This window comes from Stegodyphus dumicola, chromosome 10, assembly GCF_044657685.1.
Source record: "Stegodyphus dumicola isolate Sdum_Otavi_A_Nest chromosome 10, ASM4465768v1".
In the NCBI taxonomy this organism is placed as follows: Eukaryota; Metazoa; Arthropoda; class Arachnida; order Araneae; family Eresidae; genus Stegodyphus; species Stegodyphus dumicola.
The window spans coordinates 171,113,157-171,131,395 of NC_140777.1; the positions used below are offsets into that span (position 1 = coordinate 171,113,157).

General features: G+C 29.3%; 1 protein-coding gene across 3 annotated transcripts in view; it reads right to left on the reverse strand.

Moving 5' to 3' along the window:
- Window positions 1-440: 440 nt before the first annotated feature.
- Stat92E (Signal transducer and transcription activator Stat92E) overlaps window positions 441-18,239 on the reverse strand; it is a 91,470-nt gene continuing 73,671 nt past the window's right edge. For all 3 annotated transcript variants that reach the window (XM_085825873.1, XM_085825871.1, XM_085825872.1), the window contains exons 18-22: window positions 16,961-17,100; window positions 13,938-14,093; window positions 12,039-12,099; window positions 9,177-9,281; window positions 441-4,258 (exon numbers count right to left, since the gene is read on the reverse strand). In XM_085825873.1, the coding sequence (XP_085681999.1) occupies window positions 4,132-4,258; window positions 9,177-9,281; window positions 12,039-12,099; window positions 13,938-14,093; window positions 16,961-17,100 (589 nt within the window). In that variant the 3' untranslated portion in view covers window positions 441-4,131. The remainder of the gene's footprint in view (window positions 4,259-9,176; window positions 9,282-12,038; window positions 12,100-13,937; window positions 14,094-16,960; window positions 17,101-18,239) is intronic.

Consider the following 18,239-nt stretch of genomic DNA (forward strand, 5'->3'; position numbering starts at 1 on the left):
AAAGTTTTCTGTTATAATACCAACACACATACCTTCAGCATAATGTTAGTTTTAAAGGAGAAGAATAGAGCATTAAAGAGGCTAAAATAGTTTAGATTTATCGCACCTTGGTTATAATATACAATGAACAGCAGTCAATTAAAATAAATATTTTCTTTTAATTAACTGATGAGGAATACACTAATCTGAAAATAAATCAACTGGCAAAATTTAATGTTGCTTAATACTGGTATCAACTAAGAACACCCACTGCAAGTTCAGACAGAAGCATCAGTACACCCTCTTCAGAAATAAATAATTTTAAAATTATTTGCATCTTAACATACACTATAAAAATAAATTAAATATTAAATTGATATTTTTTTTAAAAGCACCATACTTCTACTAAGTGTCTAAATATGGAGTGTGTAAAAGATATGCTTATCCAACCTTCAAAAAGAAACAAAGATCAAATAACTCTTTATTTTCTATAAAAGTTAGACATGCTGTGGCACATGACAATTCAAAGTGCATTATCATTCTTAAGAACCTTCAAATACACTATTGCACACTATCTTCAAAATATATTTTTTCCAACAATAGCATGTCCACAGATAGTGAGGTCACACAGATGATGATTCCATTAAGTCATATGATAAAATTTTAAAATGGTGCAAAAAACGCTGCGTTACTTCACATACAACCCACACACATGTAAACTTAATGAGTCATAAAAATGAAATAAATTTTATCACAAGTCAGTAGAGATTTGTGCAGTCTAACGTTCCTGTGCACAAATGCAACACACATAAAATTTCAATGATTGCAACCACAGATTTTCCTTTAAATAGTGGAAAATATGAAACTGTCTATTTACAAAGTTATGAGGCAATACATTTTATGAAAACTTCTTAAAATGTTAACAAGCACTAATCTACATTTAGAGCTCAACAAAAATTAATATTTTTACAATTATTTCCATTTTTAATGCACATTTTAAAAACAATACTCACATTTTCATTATTAAAATAATCTTACAGTTAAATCACATTCTTTTAAGACATACAATATATATGAAACAAGCATACTACACAAATAAATGTTATTAAAAATTAAATCCATAATGAATCCTCTTCTATTCCAATTAATATTCTTAAAAAAAATAAAGCATACTTTATCACAAAATATATTAAAAAATTGCAAACATAATCATCATCCTTTCTCAAATTTTGAGGTAAAACATATTTTAAGTTTTATTTTGCACAACTTTTTTACAAGAAGAAAGACAATACATTGCAGAAAATTTAAATACTTCAAAATTTTAGTTTTTGTTGCTCGTTTACTCTGTACAAAAACACATGTTTTAAGATAATCTAACATACAAAATCATTCTATGGCATAATCTAACATACAAAATCATTCTATGGCAAGAAAAATGTAAAAAAAAAAAATTAAGCCACTTTAAAAAATACTAATTGGAAATGATCATCCAAAAATAAATTACAGTATTATAAACAGCTACTTGTGAATTTTGAATAGCAAATATCTTTGTTTCATATTCAAACACACGATTTATTATTAACTGAAAACTAACTCTTTTACTTCATTCAAATTATTAATGCAGTTGTTTAAAATACTGAGTAAATTAAGATCATTTTATTTTTTAATTGACACATCTAATTTATAAAAGTTATAACACAATTAACATTTATAATCATTTGTCCATTACTGTAAATAATGAAAGCTATTTTAAACATTGTATATTAAGTACCTCAAAACAACTCATTTTTTTTAATTATTATTTTACTATCTAGAGAAGCGAAAAAAGAAAATTCTTCATCCAAACATTCAACACAGTTAGTCACTACATTAACTTTAAAAAAAAAATTGCAGATTCCGTAATATACAATTACCCTACCATTTTTTAATAGACCAAAATATTTTTTTAAAAAACAAGAGAACAAAAAAAAAAGGGACAGTGAAAGCATGAAAGAGAATAAAGTGTTTGTTTAAAAAAGAAAGAAAGAAGAAATAAAAAAGAAAAAAATAGGGATCTGTTGCTCGAAATAAAAGATCACACTAACTGATGTAATATCACAAATACAGGATAACTTCAGTTTATTACATAAACATCTTTCATATGTTAATATGATAGGACTAGAAAGGCATGTTTTCACCTATTTACTTCATACTTCCCCTTGTCTAAGATTTACTTTGCACCAATCAAAGCAACATATAATTGATGAATAAATGGACAATTAGAAATGAAGAGTTGGATATATACAACAATCACATGACTGGCAGATACAATGAGAAATGTTATAAACTATTACTGTCAACTATCAAAATGAATACTACTCTCAACTACCAAAAATGAATACTACTCTCAACTAACAAAATGAATATTTTTTCCACTTCTGAAGCTTGATGCAAAATCATTCAAATACAAAATAAGTCACTCACTTAATCACTTTAATTCAAAAAACATGATACAGATACAGCTGTGGCAGCCCTGTGCATTAACTTGCAGATTCCTTGGTATTTTGCTGGTTACTCATATTCCCACCTATTACACAATCTATCTATATAGATGCACCACCTATCAATACAGTCAAGAAGTACCATGCTATGAGGCCCCAATGTACTTGAAGGTGATAAATGACCTTGAGGGTCAAATGTAGACTTTTTCCATAGCAGACAAGTATTTCACTGCCATCATGCACTTATACGATTGCCTCAGATATTTAAAACTATTTCCTGGCACAAGCATTTGACTGGCCCTCTGGACCATTACACACTCTCCGAGCATTTTTAATTAACACAAAACACCAGCACAGCATAAAAAATTCTATGAAAAATGTACATCAGCTAATATAACAATGATAGCAGATAATGTTATAACAATATCTGAGAAAATATTAAAAGTAAATTATTAACTTTAAAAAAAAACAAACTAAATTCATATCCATTAATTTTCTTCTTGACAATGATGCCTACCAAATTAAAATAGTAACGTAAACAAAAAAAACAAAAGAAATGTGCATCATTAAGTGAGGAAGCAGAAAGAGGTTTGATTTGGTTCATTTAATTATGGCAAAGCACAATATAGGTATGGATGATTTTCTAAGGGACTTTCCATGACTTTTCTAAAAGACTTTCCTCCAGGACTCTGGATGATTTGCTAAGGAAAACTGGCAAATATCCATGAAACACATGGGGAAACCACGAAAATGGCCCTGCAGCAAATCCATTCATCTAGAATCAAACCCAGTTTGAATTATCAGTGTTCAGTAACTTTACCACTCAGCCACAAGAGGGCCCAAAGAAGGAGGGAGAGAACTCTGAATACTAATTTAATTTGCTTAATCAAATAAATTTATTCTCCCAACCGAATTGCTTGAAAATACAGGTAAATTGTTTATAGGACTTTTCTCTTAATTAGAATGTAGGTTATTCCCCTTTTTTTAAGTTTTAAAAAGCTTTCAGATTAACCTTGATTTTAAGTCAACCGAAAATGTCGCTTCTGCTTAACTGAAAGTTGACAACTTTTTTTTTTTAAAAAATACACATAATAATGAAACCTAGGTCTGTATATTTGTGCTCATAAACACAAATAAAAATTATCCAAGACAATACTGATTTTTTTTTTTTTCCCCCAGCAATTCAACATCTTGTTTTGAGTGAGTTTTGTAATTACAAGCATGAGTTTCTTGTAACTTATTAATAATTCATCCTTCCCCCTCCAATGTGGAGGGGCATGACTGTACTTCTAATATCAAAAAGCACAGAATAAACAATTTATAGTTAACTCTAAAATCACATGCTGCAGCCTACAAAAATATTATTTAAAATATGCAACATTTTAAATTGCTAATTAACAAAACATCTAAAGACTACTACATCAAAAAACAGAATTTTGTTTGATGTAATAGATTTTTCAACATCTTTTGCAAAAGTAGAATCACTAATGTAATAGCAGGGAAAAGTTATAAGCAATGTATTTTTTACACACTCATGAAAAAAAGCAGATAAGAGTCACAGCCAGAATGCACCTCATAAAATATGACTCTTGTGATGTAACAAGCTTGACTGATTTAATAGTAGTGGATTCAATCACAAAACTTCTAGATGATGAAAGAAAGATTTGGCATTTCATGAGGACTGAGTATAAGCTACAAGGTCAGACACATTAATACAGGAGAAATCAACTGGGTCATCTTCTGGAACAAAATCCATATTGAGAAGGTCGTAGTCCATCTCGGCAAACCGAGCCCCAGCCCTGTCAAAGACACAAACCACAGAGATTAATCACATAACATTCCTTTTTTTAACCTCCGTGACTTGTGCTCTGCATTTAAAAGTGCATTCTGGCTGAGTAAAATAATTATATTTTTTAATCAAATGCTGATGCTATGTGCAGATTTATTACCATCCAACTGCTTATAAAAAAAACACCAGAAGAAAATTTAATTTTAAATCGACATGAACTATTATATGTGCCGCAATTTTAGCAAATGTAAAGTAAAACTGATTTCAAACATCTTTAATAAAATGATTTTATTTATCAGAACAAAAGGTGTCATGCACTTGGATTTTAGCACAGCCATCCAAAAGTCTGCAAACAGTTTTTTTCCTTTAAAAATTCCAAATACATAAAATCAATAAACTGATGATGTCAACAAAATTAATTTACACCAGAAACTGATTTCTGACCTTAAAATCACACAACCATTGCAAAATCTGTACACTAAAAGAAGTCAGATGCCTGTGTAAAGGGAAAAAACTGTAATAAAATATTCTGAGCTAATATTTGTGTAACAGATAAGAAAGAACAAAACCCCAAATTTTGAGTCTATTAATATATTATTTTAAGTAAATAAACAGTGAGAGATTGGGAAATTATCCAAAAGTAGCTATTAATTACACATTGTAAAATTTTTTCACAAACAATACATAATATTTTGAAAAAATTTGAAGAAAATATTTCTTAAGAGAAGAATATTTTTAACAGTGTTTTCCAGAAAGCGAAGTACCATTAACACTTTGCAGTCCATAGCAGAAAATGAAATATTTCTTTTAGTATGTGTTACGGAGTTATCTTATAAATAGTTTTTCATTAAAATATATTTTTTTAAAAAAAGTGCTCTTATGTGCTGCTTTCCTAACCTGAATAGACATTTCTTTCTACAGGCAAACAACATTCAAAGTTTAAAAATGAATTACTGATTTATTCACAAGTGTTCAGAACTTCTTATTAGCTTATATATATAATTCCTTGCCAGCTTGTTTTCTTTTTTTTTTTTTTTTTTTTTTTTTTTTTTTTTGAATATTTTCCTACTCATCTCTTTCAAAAAAGGATGAAAATTTCGAATTTAAGAAAAGTCAACTAAACATTCCATCCATGGAAGAATGGCTAAAATTGATTTTTAAAATAAAAAATACCCAACTAGTGTAAATTTACTCTTCATGTACTTTATTTTGTGCAGAAATTCATTTTAAATAAAATATGATGCCACAAACTTAATTTCAAATAACCACAAAATATCAGAACACCCAAAACATTTACAATAGGGACTGAGCAAAAATTTGCATGCATTAGCTGATAATGAAGAAGCAATACTACACATTTAGAACAAGAATTGCCAAAGGAAAAAAACCACAAATATATATGAAATGTATCCAAGTTCTCAGAAAGAATGCACTTGTTTAACAAAGCACAAGCACGACAAATTTATTTTGACAAGTAATAAAATTTTAATAATAATAAATAAATTTTAAACACATCCTGCCAAAGAACAAAAATAAAATTCTAGCAATGCACACTTAAATACAAAAATTATTTTATGACACAGTATTTTTTTTTTTTTAGAGAAACTGAGTTAACATTTGAAACACTATAATTTGAAACTCTTTTTATGTTACTCTGAATCCCTACATAAATTCCACAATAATTATAAAATAGATTTTAAGCTGAAAAGTTAAGCATTTATGAAAAATTTGTTACTATTCAAAGATTTGCAAAGCTAACCATTATATAATATCTGAATCCTTGTTTGAATTTTATTACTTTTCATAACTGGACTAATATGTGTAAAAACTTATTAATATACTCTTTTCCTTATTAAGCTCGTCTCCCAAAAAACTTCCATGATTAACCAAACATTTTACATCCCATAAACTTTTTCTCTTCCCCCCCCAGTATATATTTTTTCCTTTTGCAATCACTAATGATATGAAATCCATTAAGATATATTAGTATGTTTAGTGCTGAATATAAAGGCTAATTTAAAGTTCAATATATTATAAAAATTCATTCTTCTGAATCATTTAATGTTACCAGTATTCACAATAATGCACTTAATAAAATATCACAGAAAATTTTTCACTACAAGATTTTGCAGAATTTAGTTCAAATTCATGTCAATGCATCATAAAATAAAAGATCACTAAAATATTTCCAGTGCAAATCTTATGAAAAATGAATGCACTGAAAAATATACTTTATATAAACAAGACTGGAAATTTAATATAGGATGGTTTATTTTACAGGCCAAACAGGCAAGTTAATTTACCCACTAACAGAGCTAGTAGTAATGGGAAGAATAGGAGGTACGGGGTAAGAATTAGTCATTGAAAACTTAATTTCTAATAACAGCAATGCTTTACTTAACATGCATAAAAAATTCAATTTTAAAAACAAATTCAAACACAGTTTTAAGCTTTAATTTTCTGTAAAAGATTTGCAGATAAAATATAACAGAAATAACTATGTAATTTTACATTTCTTTGGTATTTTTAAAGCAATAATTATATACATATAATATACATATAAAAATGATAATAAACACCAGAACCAAGCATAACAGATTCATGCAACAAGTTTTCCATATGAAGTAATGATATTCAGTATTTTTATTTGCAAAACATTCACGAAAGATAGGTGACACAAACACGCACATAAATTCACAGATTAAAAAAATGTTCTCACAAATATGAGTCTTGATTATGAAGGGGAAAAACATAGCCCCCCAAAATAATAATAATAATTCATATCCTGGCTAGGAATGATGCCTATACAACAGTTAAAAACACATGCTTCAAAACAATTAAAGTATATATTAAAATGAAAAATGTATGTAAAAAAATACGACTGCTTAAACTATGGAACATAAATCAGATCTGTATAAATTGCCAAATATGCCTAATAAAGTTTTTATAAAAATAAACTTCACTTTAAAATGCATATAGAAATGCATAACCTACAATCAAAACTAATAATTATTCTGAAATGTTTTATGAATATAAATTTTTGGACTTTTTTGTAGCAGATTTCAAATAAAGCTTAGAGGAACTTTAATCTATTTTCTTCAAGATATAATCTTAATGATAAAATAGATCAAATTAAGATTACATAAATGTACACAATTACTACTGTTTGTAATATGCCCTAATAAATATTATGAAGGCTTCCTTAAAAAACCATTGATTAAAATTCCACTAAAATAAATTCCTGAAATTCCAGCCTATATACTAAAACTTTTATTCTATTTACTTATAGAAATAGATTTCTGAATAGTTATTTCTCTAAATTTATGTTAATCAAAAATTACTAAAAGTACAAAACTACTTTCAAAATTAATTTTTCTATATTTATGCAGAACATGCAAGATGTTCTAAAAAATGCAAACTTTTTTTAAATTATGCATGTTTATTACTTGATAAAGTCATTTTCCAAATATTACTTGGTCAATCATTTTCCAAATATTTCATGCAAATGTGCAAATTAAAAAATAATAATATTCTTCAAAAAATAAGCAATTTTCGCATTTTTAGCATTTATTCTGCTGTTTATAAATATATCCAAAATCTGAAAATCAAATTCAAATACTGACTTCTAAGTTTTCATATACTAAGTATTAAATCATTTTGAACTTACCATCAGAATTACATGAAAACATTTTATTTTTATATTCTGAAATTTTAATGAACAATGTAATATAAACAGTTAAAAAGTATTCACTCTCATTTCTTAAAAATACTCATAGATAAATTATCCGTTAATCATTAATTAGTACAAGTAACTTTTCGGTCAAAACTGAGTATAACAAATTATAACAATTAAATTATCTGTTAACCATTAATTAGAAAGAGTAACTTTTGAGTCAAAACAGAGTGTAACAAATTATAGCAAAATAAATTACTGTCAACACGGCTGCATTTTCTTTAAATAGTTTAATAAATAGAAACTACGGTACTTTTGGCAATTCATTAAAATTTACTCTAAATTATTTAGATGTACATTTATATTACGATGTAAATGTGTATAAGCATAATTATAAAATTTAAATTATTTTTAAACTAAATTATTTTTTATTACATAATACTTAATTTTACCTATCTATTAATTACTCTGGGACATGCAAAACGTGAAAACAAAATGCGTATGTATAAAAATATAATAAACTTTAAATTGCTCTTTCTAATTTGCCTTTATTAACTATGCATATTCACATATAATATGCACGTAAATGCTAGTAGTTACATAAAATATCCTATCATTAAGAAAAAAAAATTAATATTTCACTGATGTTATAATTCACAGATGTCAATAAGCATGCATCAATAAAAAATACTCATTTTACTATATTATTCATTTATGCTCCTTTAAACAGCAGAACATAGTTCATTACAGTAAAATTTCAGATACTCACACAAAATTCATTAACAACAGACTGGACTATATTACTAAACACTTCAAAGAACACCAAATTTCAGACACTCATCACTGAAACTGGATGGAATTTCTGAGAATAAAGTCCCCCCAGAACATAGAATGCATGACAAAAATTTATAAAGTCCTTATCCATAATTAAAATGTTTTAATTATGAAATATATTGAAAGTTTATGCACTGAAACACAACATCTCAGCCTGAAACATAGTATTAGTTACATTTTCTGATTTAATGTTGTATTTCACAGCATAATATAAATATCCTTTCAAATTTTAGAAAACTGGAGTTTAAATCTTATCTCACTGACACACATACAGTACACAACATGTCTTTAAAAGGTCTCTGAGATGATAATAACAACATTATATTTATAAAAGACACCTCATTGGGGAACAGAAGGCACTTAAGTCTTCGGTCATGCTTTCTTAAGATGTCATTAAGGCAGAACCAACAAATGCACTTACTGCATGTCTGAAGAACTGTGCTGATCATGATAACCAGGATCAGGAGACTGCAGGACGGACTGAGGTGTGCCAGGGTAGCTGTCAAAACCGCAAGACCCTACCCAGCTATAAGAGAAAAACCATGAAGTAGAGAATATATTTTACTGCATTTTTTTTTCTTCTGACTTATAATAATTTTGAACTAAGAAATATGGCAAGGACTTAAAAATATACAGCCTTTAACTTTCATAAAAATCAATCAAAATGTTTAAATTACCCTTAACAAGTTCCCAATGTGCATTGGCAGCAAACCTTATCTCATGGCCAGGTTTATCATATACGAATCACCATTTTAATTCACTCTGTGGACTCTGTTTATTTAAAAGAAATGATGTGGATTATGAACTTAAAAATTTTCACTATTGGATAACATGAAAAGTTTGTCATATTCGTCTTCCGTTACATCTTCAGACTCATCAATGAATTCTGTTTCATCTTCACCATTACTGTTATCCTGATATGTAAATCAATAATTATTCTGTACTCTAGATTGTTATATATACTGCAATTTTTAAATGACTTAAATTACGTCGGATTTAATTTCATTCCATACTTTTATTATTCACTGACATACTATTTCTAGGCTGGCAAGACGATTGAACCTCCTTCCGTAATTTTTTTCCCCCACTCCACCCTTGAACCTTCTAACAACCATGTATTCGACTATCATTTTAAATTTTCTTTGAGTAGTCTATTGATACATATATCTTAGTTCAAAATTATAATAATTTCTACATAGATCTAAGAGCCGAACTAATTGCATTAATCCACTTGGAGTAATTGTATTAAAATTTTTCATCAATTTCTTTGCATTAACCATTAGATGGGATCTGAACATGTCCCAAATTAAAAGACTTTCTGGATTCTTTAAGGTAATATGATGCTTTTGTCAAACATTTCTTATCTATAATTTATGAATGACACTATTTGGGAAATTACATTTCGGCATCATTTTGCTTTTGAAAATAACCATGGGATTTGATTTCGTTCTGTCCGCTAAGCAAGAAAGCACTACTGTAAGGTGAGATTTTTTGTGACCTGTTGTTTTTATGTATGTGAACTATTTTTGTTCCTTTCACATTGAATGTTTTATTTCCTATCATATCAAAGATTACTGGAGTTTCATCCAAATTTTTCAATATGTGAAAGTTAATAATTTTTTTTGTAGGTCAATAACATACATCTGGAAAGTTATCAATTTGTTGTCCAAATCTTTCAGAAGCTTTTGTCAACCTTTTGCTTTTTATCATAGAACTAAATTATTCCATACCATTAATTGACTACACCGATGCGAAAGTCACTTTCATTTGCATTCTTTTTTGTCTAATTTAACGTAAATAAATGTATGCTGTTTCTTCTTACATTTAATCCCCTCTGGCAATTTTCTAGATCTCAGTTCATAACACTTTATTCTAGGATAGGCCATTTTTTTCCTTTATTCTAGGCCCTTCCCTTTATTCTATTCTTTGGCATATTAATTACTGTAATTTCATTCCACTCACGTATGCAGCTTTCACTAACATCAAAAATCTTTGCTGCCGCACGATTTTCAATACCTGTAATAAATTGAATGACTTTGCATTTGAAACCAGCACTGTGTTTATTTTGTTTGGCAAGAGCCATATTTACTATTAAATGGAAAACTAGATCAGCTTATGTCAACTGAAGCAAATGTGATTTACATGTTCTTCCATGTTCCTTCCATGTTCACTTCAAAATCATGGCTTCAATGGACTACAGAAAGAGAAAACATGTGACACCTAATCCCATGAATTCATTCGGATCAGAGTGCATTCTTATCCCAAATTATGTCACCCTTTTCTCAAAACCCTAGAATAACATTCTCCCAGAAACAATATTCTATGGGTGGATAAGAAGTTAAATTATAGAAATAAAACCAGAATTCATTGCAGCTGCAATGGAAAGATTTAAGATCAAAATAAAAAAATATAACACATCTGAAAGAAAGTGCAATTAAAATATAGAAATATCATATGAGAATGGGAGCATTTATGGAAGCCCCAATCCTTATTTTATTTTTGCAACATCAGAATGTTTATTTTATATTAATTACACAACAAATACTCAGTTCAATTTCATTTTAAATATTTCTGTTTGAACAATAAAGATTCATATATATTTCGAGGTGTGAATTTCTATGTAGCAACGTTACAACCTGATTAATCTCAAAATAGGGCTCTCTCTCTTTTTTTAAAATAACTTGTCTGTCAAATGCTTTCCCCCCTTAACTTATGTAACCCTTTTTTCTTATGCTTTTGATGTAATACTTTTCTTTGTTCCATATGTATATATTTTTTTTTATCCCAGACATTTCATTAAGGGAAAATATTAAAAGTATACAGATGTATTGGCAATAATGCTCAAACTGTATTCAGAGCTTTTAAACTTAACAGTATTCTTCTACTAATTCTCATCAGCATATGAATATGTTTCCCTTCCCACCAAAAAAAAAGAGGGGGTTATTTTTATTAAATTGCTTATGTTACAGAAAATTTCAATTTTTTTTTTTTATTTCTAAAATTCAATTCAAACTAAACATTTTAAATGATTTTGGATTTTGACAGTTGTATTACTCAAATTATGCAAATTCAAAGAGGATCTTTTTAAACACGCACGCACACACACACACACACATACAAAAAAAAGGGGGGGACTGCAGCTCTGAGTATAAAACTGGAAATTTTATAGTGACATTACACTTAAAAAATATCAAGCATATACTTTTAAATAATCAATACGTTTAATACACTCCTTCAACAAAAAATTTGAAGTCTTTATTATAAAATAAAATACTAGACTTACCCAGGTATTTGAGTCACCAAAACTGGTCTAACATAACCATTTGCTGATGGTGGTTGATTTTCTAAGGATAAAAATTGAAAATGAATACAATAAATATTAAATACTAGAAACATATAAACTCAGAATGCAGTACAAGTTATTTACTTGTATTACTTTTCTAGTTTAAACAGGTTTATTATGCTTTGCTTTGAACTATGTCCTAAAAGACACTGACTTTAGAATTTTAACTAGAAGCCATGAAAAAAAAAAAAAAAAAAAAACTGATTTTTTTTTCTCTGCTTTTTTCCGAAATTTTTGACCGAAAATCAATTGATTACTGATCTTTTACCTCCAAATAACGCAAAATGACTGCAGAATCATACATGTTTTATGTCTTAGTACTTCAAATTGGATGCCATTTAAAATTTGTTTTCAATGAGACAAAATAACTTTCTTTTATTAATATAAACAACCTTAAATTTCAAAAGTTATTCACCGCACATCATGATTTTCATCATAAACAATAAAAAATTGCATTAATTAAAATGCATATATATATAAAAAAAACTCTATATGTATGGCATTTGCTATGTGGTTTCAGGGTGCGACCACTGCGCCACTAGAGCATTGTGTCACAATGCTCACAATCCTACAGAGGCTCAGTAGTCGTGCCTTGAAACCACTGCTCTTCTCAATGGCATTTTCTTGCTTTTCAAATAGGAACGTTTATTTTTACCCAGATATAGATAAGGGGCTTTGAAACCACAGAGTTATTTTATTACTAAACAATACATGCACCTGCCCAGTAAAAGGGCCTTTCTTTTCCAGAGATTTTTCTCTGATCTCAACACAATTGCTCCCCAAGCTAGTATTGTGATTTTATAAATTATTTCCTGTGGTTTAAATTTAAAGTAAATATAATTTGCTACAATTAAAAATAGAAATCGCATAACAGTTTTATTTAAATTAAAAATATTTTCTGAATATTTTGGGATGAAATACGAATAAAATAAGTATGAATGGGAAACAAACAATCCGTACAAAGCCAACGAAATTATATTGCAAAAAAATTATATATAATGCAATTCTTATATACATTTTTTTTAAATTTGTAAATTTCGTCATTTATTGGAAACATACACGGAAAAAGGTAAGTTTTTTTTTCCCCTACTACCTCAATAAGTTTGAAAGTGCTAGACATGCGCGCGGTGGGTTCACAGTGCGACACCACCCATAGAACAATGAGCAAGAGTACATTTTTTTTAAATTCATATATTATTTGTCTCTAGGATCATAATATCCAATTTCTAGAGTTTTTACTTTAAAAAATTATAAAAATAATATTGTGTGCGTCAAAGGGTTAAAGCAGCTGACATCAAAATTTTAATCAAAAGCCACACACACACACACACACACACACACAAAAAAAAAAAAAAAAAAAAAAGACTGATCTGTAAGAATCTAGAGAACTGAAAGGATTACAACATTTTCAGCATTAAAATTTCTTTAAAAATGCAAAATTTTAACTTTTTACAATTTTTTAACGTATATATTTTTCTGAAGATTGTTCAACAAAGAACAATTTAAATTACACAGTTCAATGGAGAATACACAGAAGTTTTAGACCATATATTTAGTGTTTCAATCTTGCCATGAATTAAGTTTGAAATACTTAACACCTATGATAAGTTTTGTAATTAATTACAACATACAATTATTAGAAAAAAAATTAAATCATTGAAACCAGAAAAGCTGTGATCTATTAACAGCAAAGGAATTATTTTTGAAAAATGCAATTTAAACTAATTAATGAATCTAATTAAATCACCAAATAATAAAAATTCAGTATGATAAATTCATTTCCAAATACAAGCAAAAGCTTATCTAATTCAAATACAAAATTTATGAATAAAATTTTACCTGTATAGGGTGTATAATATTTGCCAAATGCTTGGTCTTTAGGTGTTTCAGGATACAGATATAGGAGATTCTTAAGGTCACTAATACGGTCAGCTAAACTTCTTATACCAAAATCCCTACTTGTAAAAGGCTGAACCATGAAAACTTCTTGGCCTTCTATAATGACAAAATGAAATTTTATATTTGTACAATGGACAAAATATCTGAATTCCTGGAATGCATCAAATCATTATAAAAAGTCCAAGTAAGACAAATATAGCAGCACTAAGAGAGAAAAATTGTTTAATTAAAATCGAAGTAAATCGTAGAAAAATTTAAGAAATAGCCCCCAACTTTTTTTTTAAATTTCAAGCCCATTAAGACAAAATATCTTATTCCTATATGGTGCATAAAATAACAGAATAGGGTCTCAGTTCTATTTTGTTGGTTTTCAGAATGAAGTAATGATTAAGAGGAACAGAGGAGGCATTCATATTGCGACACTGGTAAACGCTCGCTAGCGTGCATTAAACGCACATGTGTAAATGCATTACGGGCATACATAAGTTTGTAGCTTTGAGGATTATAGATCATTCCGGATAATGGATGTCTGGATTACGGACTTTGTACATAGTATATATAATAAAAGAAAAACTGAAAGGTTTCAGATTTTAAATTATGCCCAAAGGGGCATTTTTTAACATTTTGTGTGTTACCTTTATTTATTAAATATCATGTTCTTCACACTTAAACCATAAAATTCAGTTCAAGAGCAATTTCATTGGATAGCTGAAGAACGAACCAGTTTAGCTCCATGTCCACTACCCAGATATCCAATCTCAATGCCTCTTCAATCATTCAAGCTCTCGCCATCCTGACACTAGCATGCAGCATTGCAAACTTATGCCTATAATTACTTTTTATGGAAACAGTAGCTATCGCCATCAGACATAGTTAGATGGAGTGACTGATGTATATGCGAAGACTCTTCCTATGCAACGCATGAGATTTATTCTCATTTAAGAATTTTTCACGTTATGCCAAAAAAGATATGCTGTTTCATACGTGTTACAAACAGGATGTGGTTTTCACCCAGGCGCCTGTTACCAAGTGTATTTTAGCACCTGAGTCTTCAAGAGCAATATCACGGAATAATTTTAAATTGAGCATAGTCCCCCCCCATAGAGTGTTGCACTGCTCACATTTAAATCGTTGAATTTGTTAATCAAAAATGAATTAAAGTTTTACAAAATATGAAATTAATAATAAAACAAATTACAAATTTCAAATTTGGGCTTCCAGATGCCCACATTCAAAATTGGATGGCTCTAGGTACCGTTGTTTTATCATAATGCGAGAAACATACATACTTTTATACAGATTCTTCATTATTTAATTTCTTCAAACATAATATGGGGCAATAATATTTGGTGGCAACAATTTGAAAAGTGATGCAACTTTTTAAAGATTTCAACGCAAAATGCGAAATTGAAAGCAATGGTCCCTCGAGGACAGAGCCCCTTTGGACTAATAAAAATACTTTGATATAAAATATAAATTTTGATATACAAAAAATTACAAATTCGGAATATGAATCAGATAAACTCACAAAAATACAGAAACAAAGTAAAAGTTCAATTTTTCTGGAAAGCTTGGAAAATGCCAAATGCAAATATTTTCTGATAGTTAGACATGTCCAAACTGTGATTTATGGTAGAAAAGCCAAATGAATAGAACAAGAAATTTCTGATCTAAAATTTATAAAAACAGTCATCCTTTTTAATATCAACTTGGATAAAAGCCTATATTTAAAATTACATAAGATTTCGAGGATAGGGGATTCATTTCAGACACAAAAGCCAACGTATTTTCACAGGTTTTAGACATGAAAGTAAAACATCTTATTTGATTATAAAATTCCATCGACTGTGAAAATTAGCAGAAATCGTGCCAAATTTATCAATAACACTGACAAAAGTTTAAAGGAACAAATTGTTCTTTATTTAGTTAGATAATCAAACAACACCAGTTCGGATATAACTTATAAAAAACTGAAATTAAGTGTCCCAATTTTCCTTTCTGCATCGTCACTCATCCGTTTTCAAAAAAAGTTGTATATCATGCCCATTAAATAGTAGTAAAAAGGGGCGGAGTATCTTGAAAATAATTAACTGCATGGCTGCTTCGTCGAATACAAGTACCAAGTTTAAGCTCCCCCCCCCCAAAAAAAAAAAAACTTTTTTTTTTTGTTTACGGAAAAATCACATAAATAACTTGCATCATTTTCTTAAAAAATTCAAACCGGATTATCAGGAAATAATCGAATTTATAATAAACCATGGAAAAGGGCTTATGACTGCATGGTGCAATCACACTTGTCCATTATTGGTTTGGTTCTAAATCACCGTTTGACAATAGCTCTTGTTTGTCGAAAATGGCGAATGATATATAGTGTTACGAAATTCACAGCTGCAGTAAGATAGCTTTCCCGCAAAACGGGTTAAGGATTGTCAGAAAGTAGCAAGGAAAGGCAGGGTTGCCAGATTTGGAGCAAAATCTGCCATTTGGCGACAAATTGGCAATATGCCATAGACAGAGATGGCTGCCATGCATTAAAAAGCATTAAGAACATTAAGCATTAGAGCACTGGAGCATTGAGAACTTCTTTCTCAGTTGCAAAAGGCTACAAGAATTTTCATCTTTAAAAGCAATTATCATCAACACATTGGAATTAGCTAGATCAACACTTTTATAAAAATTTGAAATCAGGTGATTCTTTCTGAACTCTTAGTGTCATAGAAGAGTTTTTAAGGAGGAAAACTTAATAAATGGTAATATCATGTATGCGGACAGTTTTATGAATCTTTTAGACTTTTATTTTGGAAATTTAAAATTCAACCTTTTACACTCTTACAGATGAAAAACTTCCGATTCAGAAATGTTTTATTCAAGTTTCATTATACCTAAAAATCATACCTCCCAAAATAAACTTCTTTTACAGATAAGGAAACAGAAGTTAGCAATAGTGGCAATAATAATAATACCTCTATTCTGAGCATCTGTTACCCATGCAATAGTAACACCTCCAAGTTCTGAATCACTGAAACGTAATAAAAACGTCCCATTGCAGTTCTTGAGGAGCATTTCTTCAGCCTGATGTCGACCAACAAATCCTAGGATCAAACTTGGAAAAAATAATAATAATATATATATATATTGAAATATTCATATAAAATATTCAATTGCATATATAAAAATTATATATATATTAAATTATATATAAAAAATATATATCAGCAAAAATTTTGAAACAATATGTAATAAATTTAGATTTCATAAACAAATTATACTGCAGCAATCAAAACATTGTCTTTCCCCAAAAATTATACAGCTATTAAATCATCATTCAGCTGTTATCTAAGGATATACAAAATTTGCATTTAGCTTAATAGCTAAAAAAACACAAATATGATACTTTACAGAAAGGCCTTTAAAGTCCTTCTTATTAAGTAGGATTATACACAGGGCAAGTCAAAATTATGTGAACAATCTTAATTTTGTTTTGTTTTCTATTCCAGGTTGTTAGTACCCATGGCTGACAAAATCTCATTGGAGCAGAGAAGCGTGGTTGCAAGCTTAATGGAAATTGTGCAATCAGTAACAGTAGTGCAACAAAAGCTCGCAGAACCATTTCCAGAAGAGAGCCACCAAGTCATTTAATAGTTTATTGCATTTACCAGAAGTCTGTAGCAACTGGATCAGTAGCAGACAATTATCATGGAAATGTGGGGTGACCTAGAACTGGCAGAAGTGAAGTAAACTGCTACAGTGCAGGAGGCCATACTAGAGAGTCTATGAAAATCGACAAGATTTTGCAGTCTGGAAACAGGAATCCACAGAGGACAGTGAACAAAATTCTATCCAAGGGCCTTCACATGCAACTATATCACCTACAAAATTATTCAACGTTTGACTACTCAGCAGAAACAAGAACGAGTATAGCGCTATCAGATTCTGACAGAAACCAGCCGGGTATTGTTAGTCAAATGATTTTCAGTGATGAAGCTACCTTTCACACCAGTGGTCACATTAATGGTCATAACACAATTTTCTGGTAGCTGCAAACCCACCTATCATTCGTGACCATGAACATGCATCCCCGATGGTAAACGAATGGTGTGCCGTGACCGCTACTGGTGTACTTGGCCCATTTTTCTTTACAATCCCAAAGGTGAATGCATATGAGTACTTGTATATACTGAAAGGGTTTGCCATTAATAACATGGCCCTACAACTTAGGCAAGAAGAATATTTTCAACATGA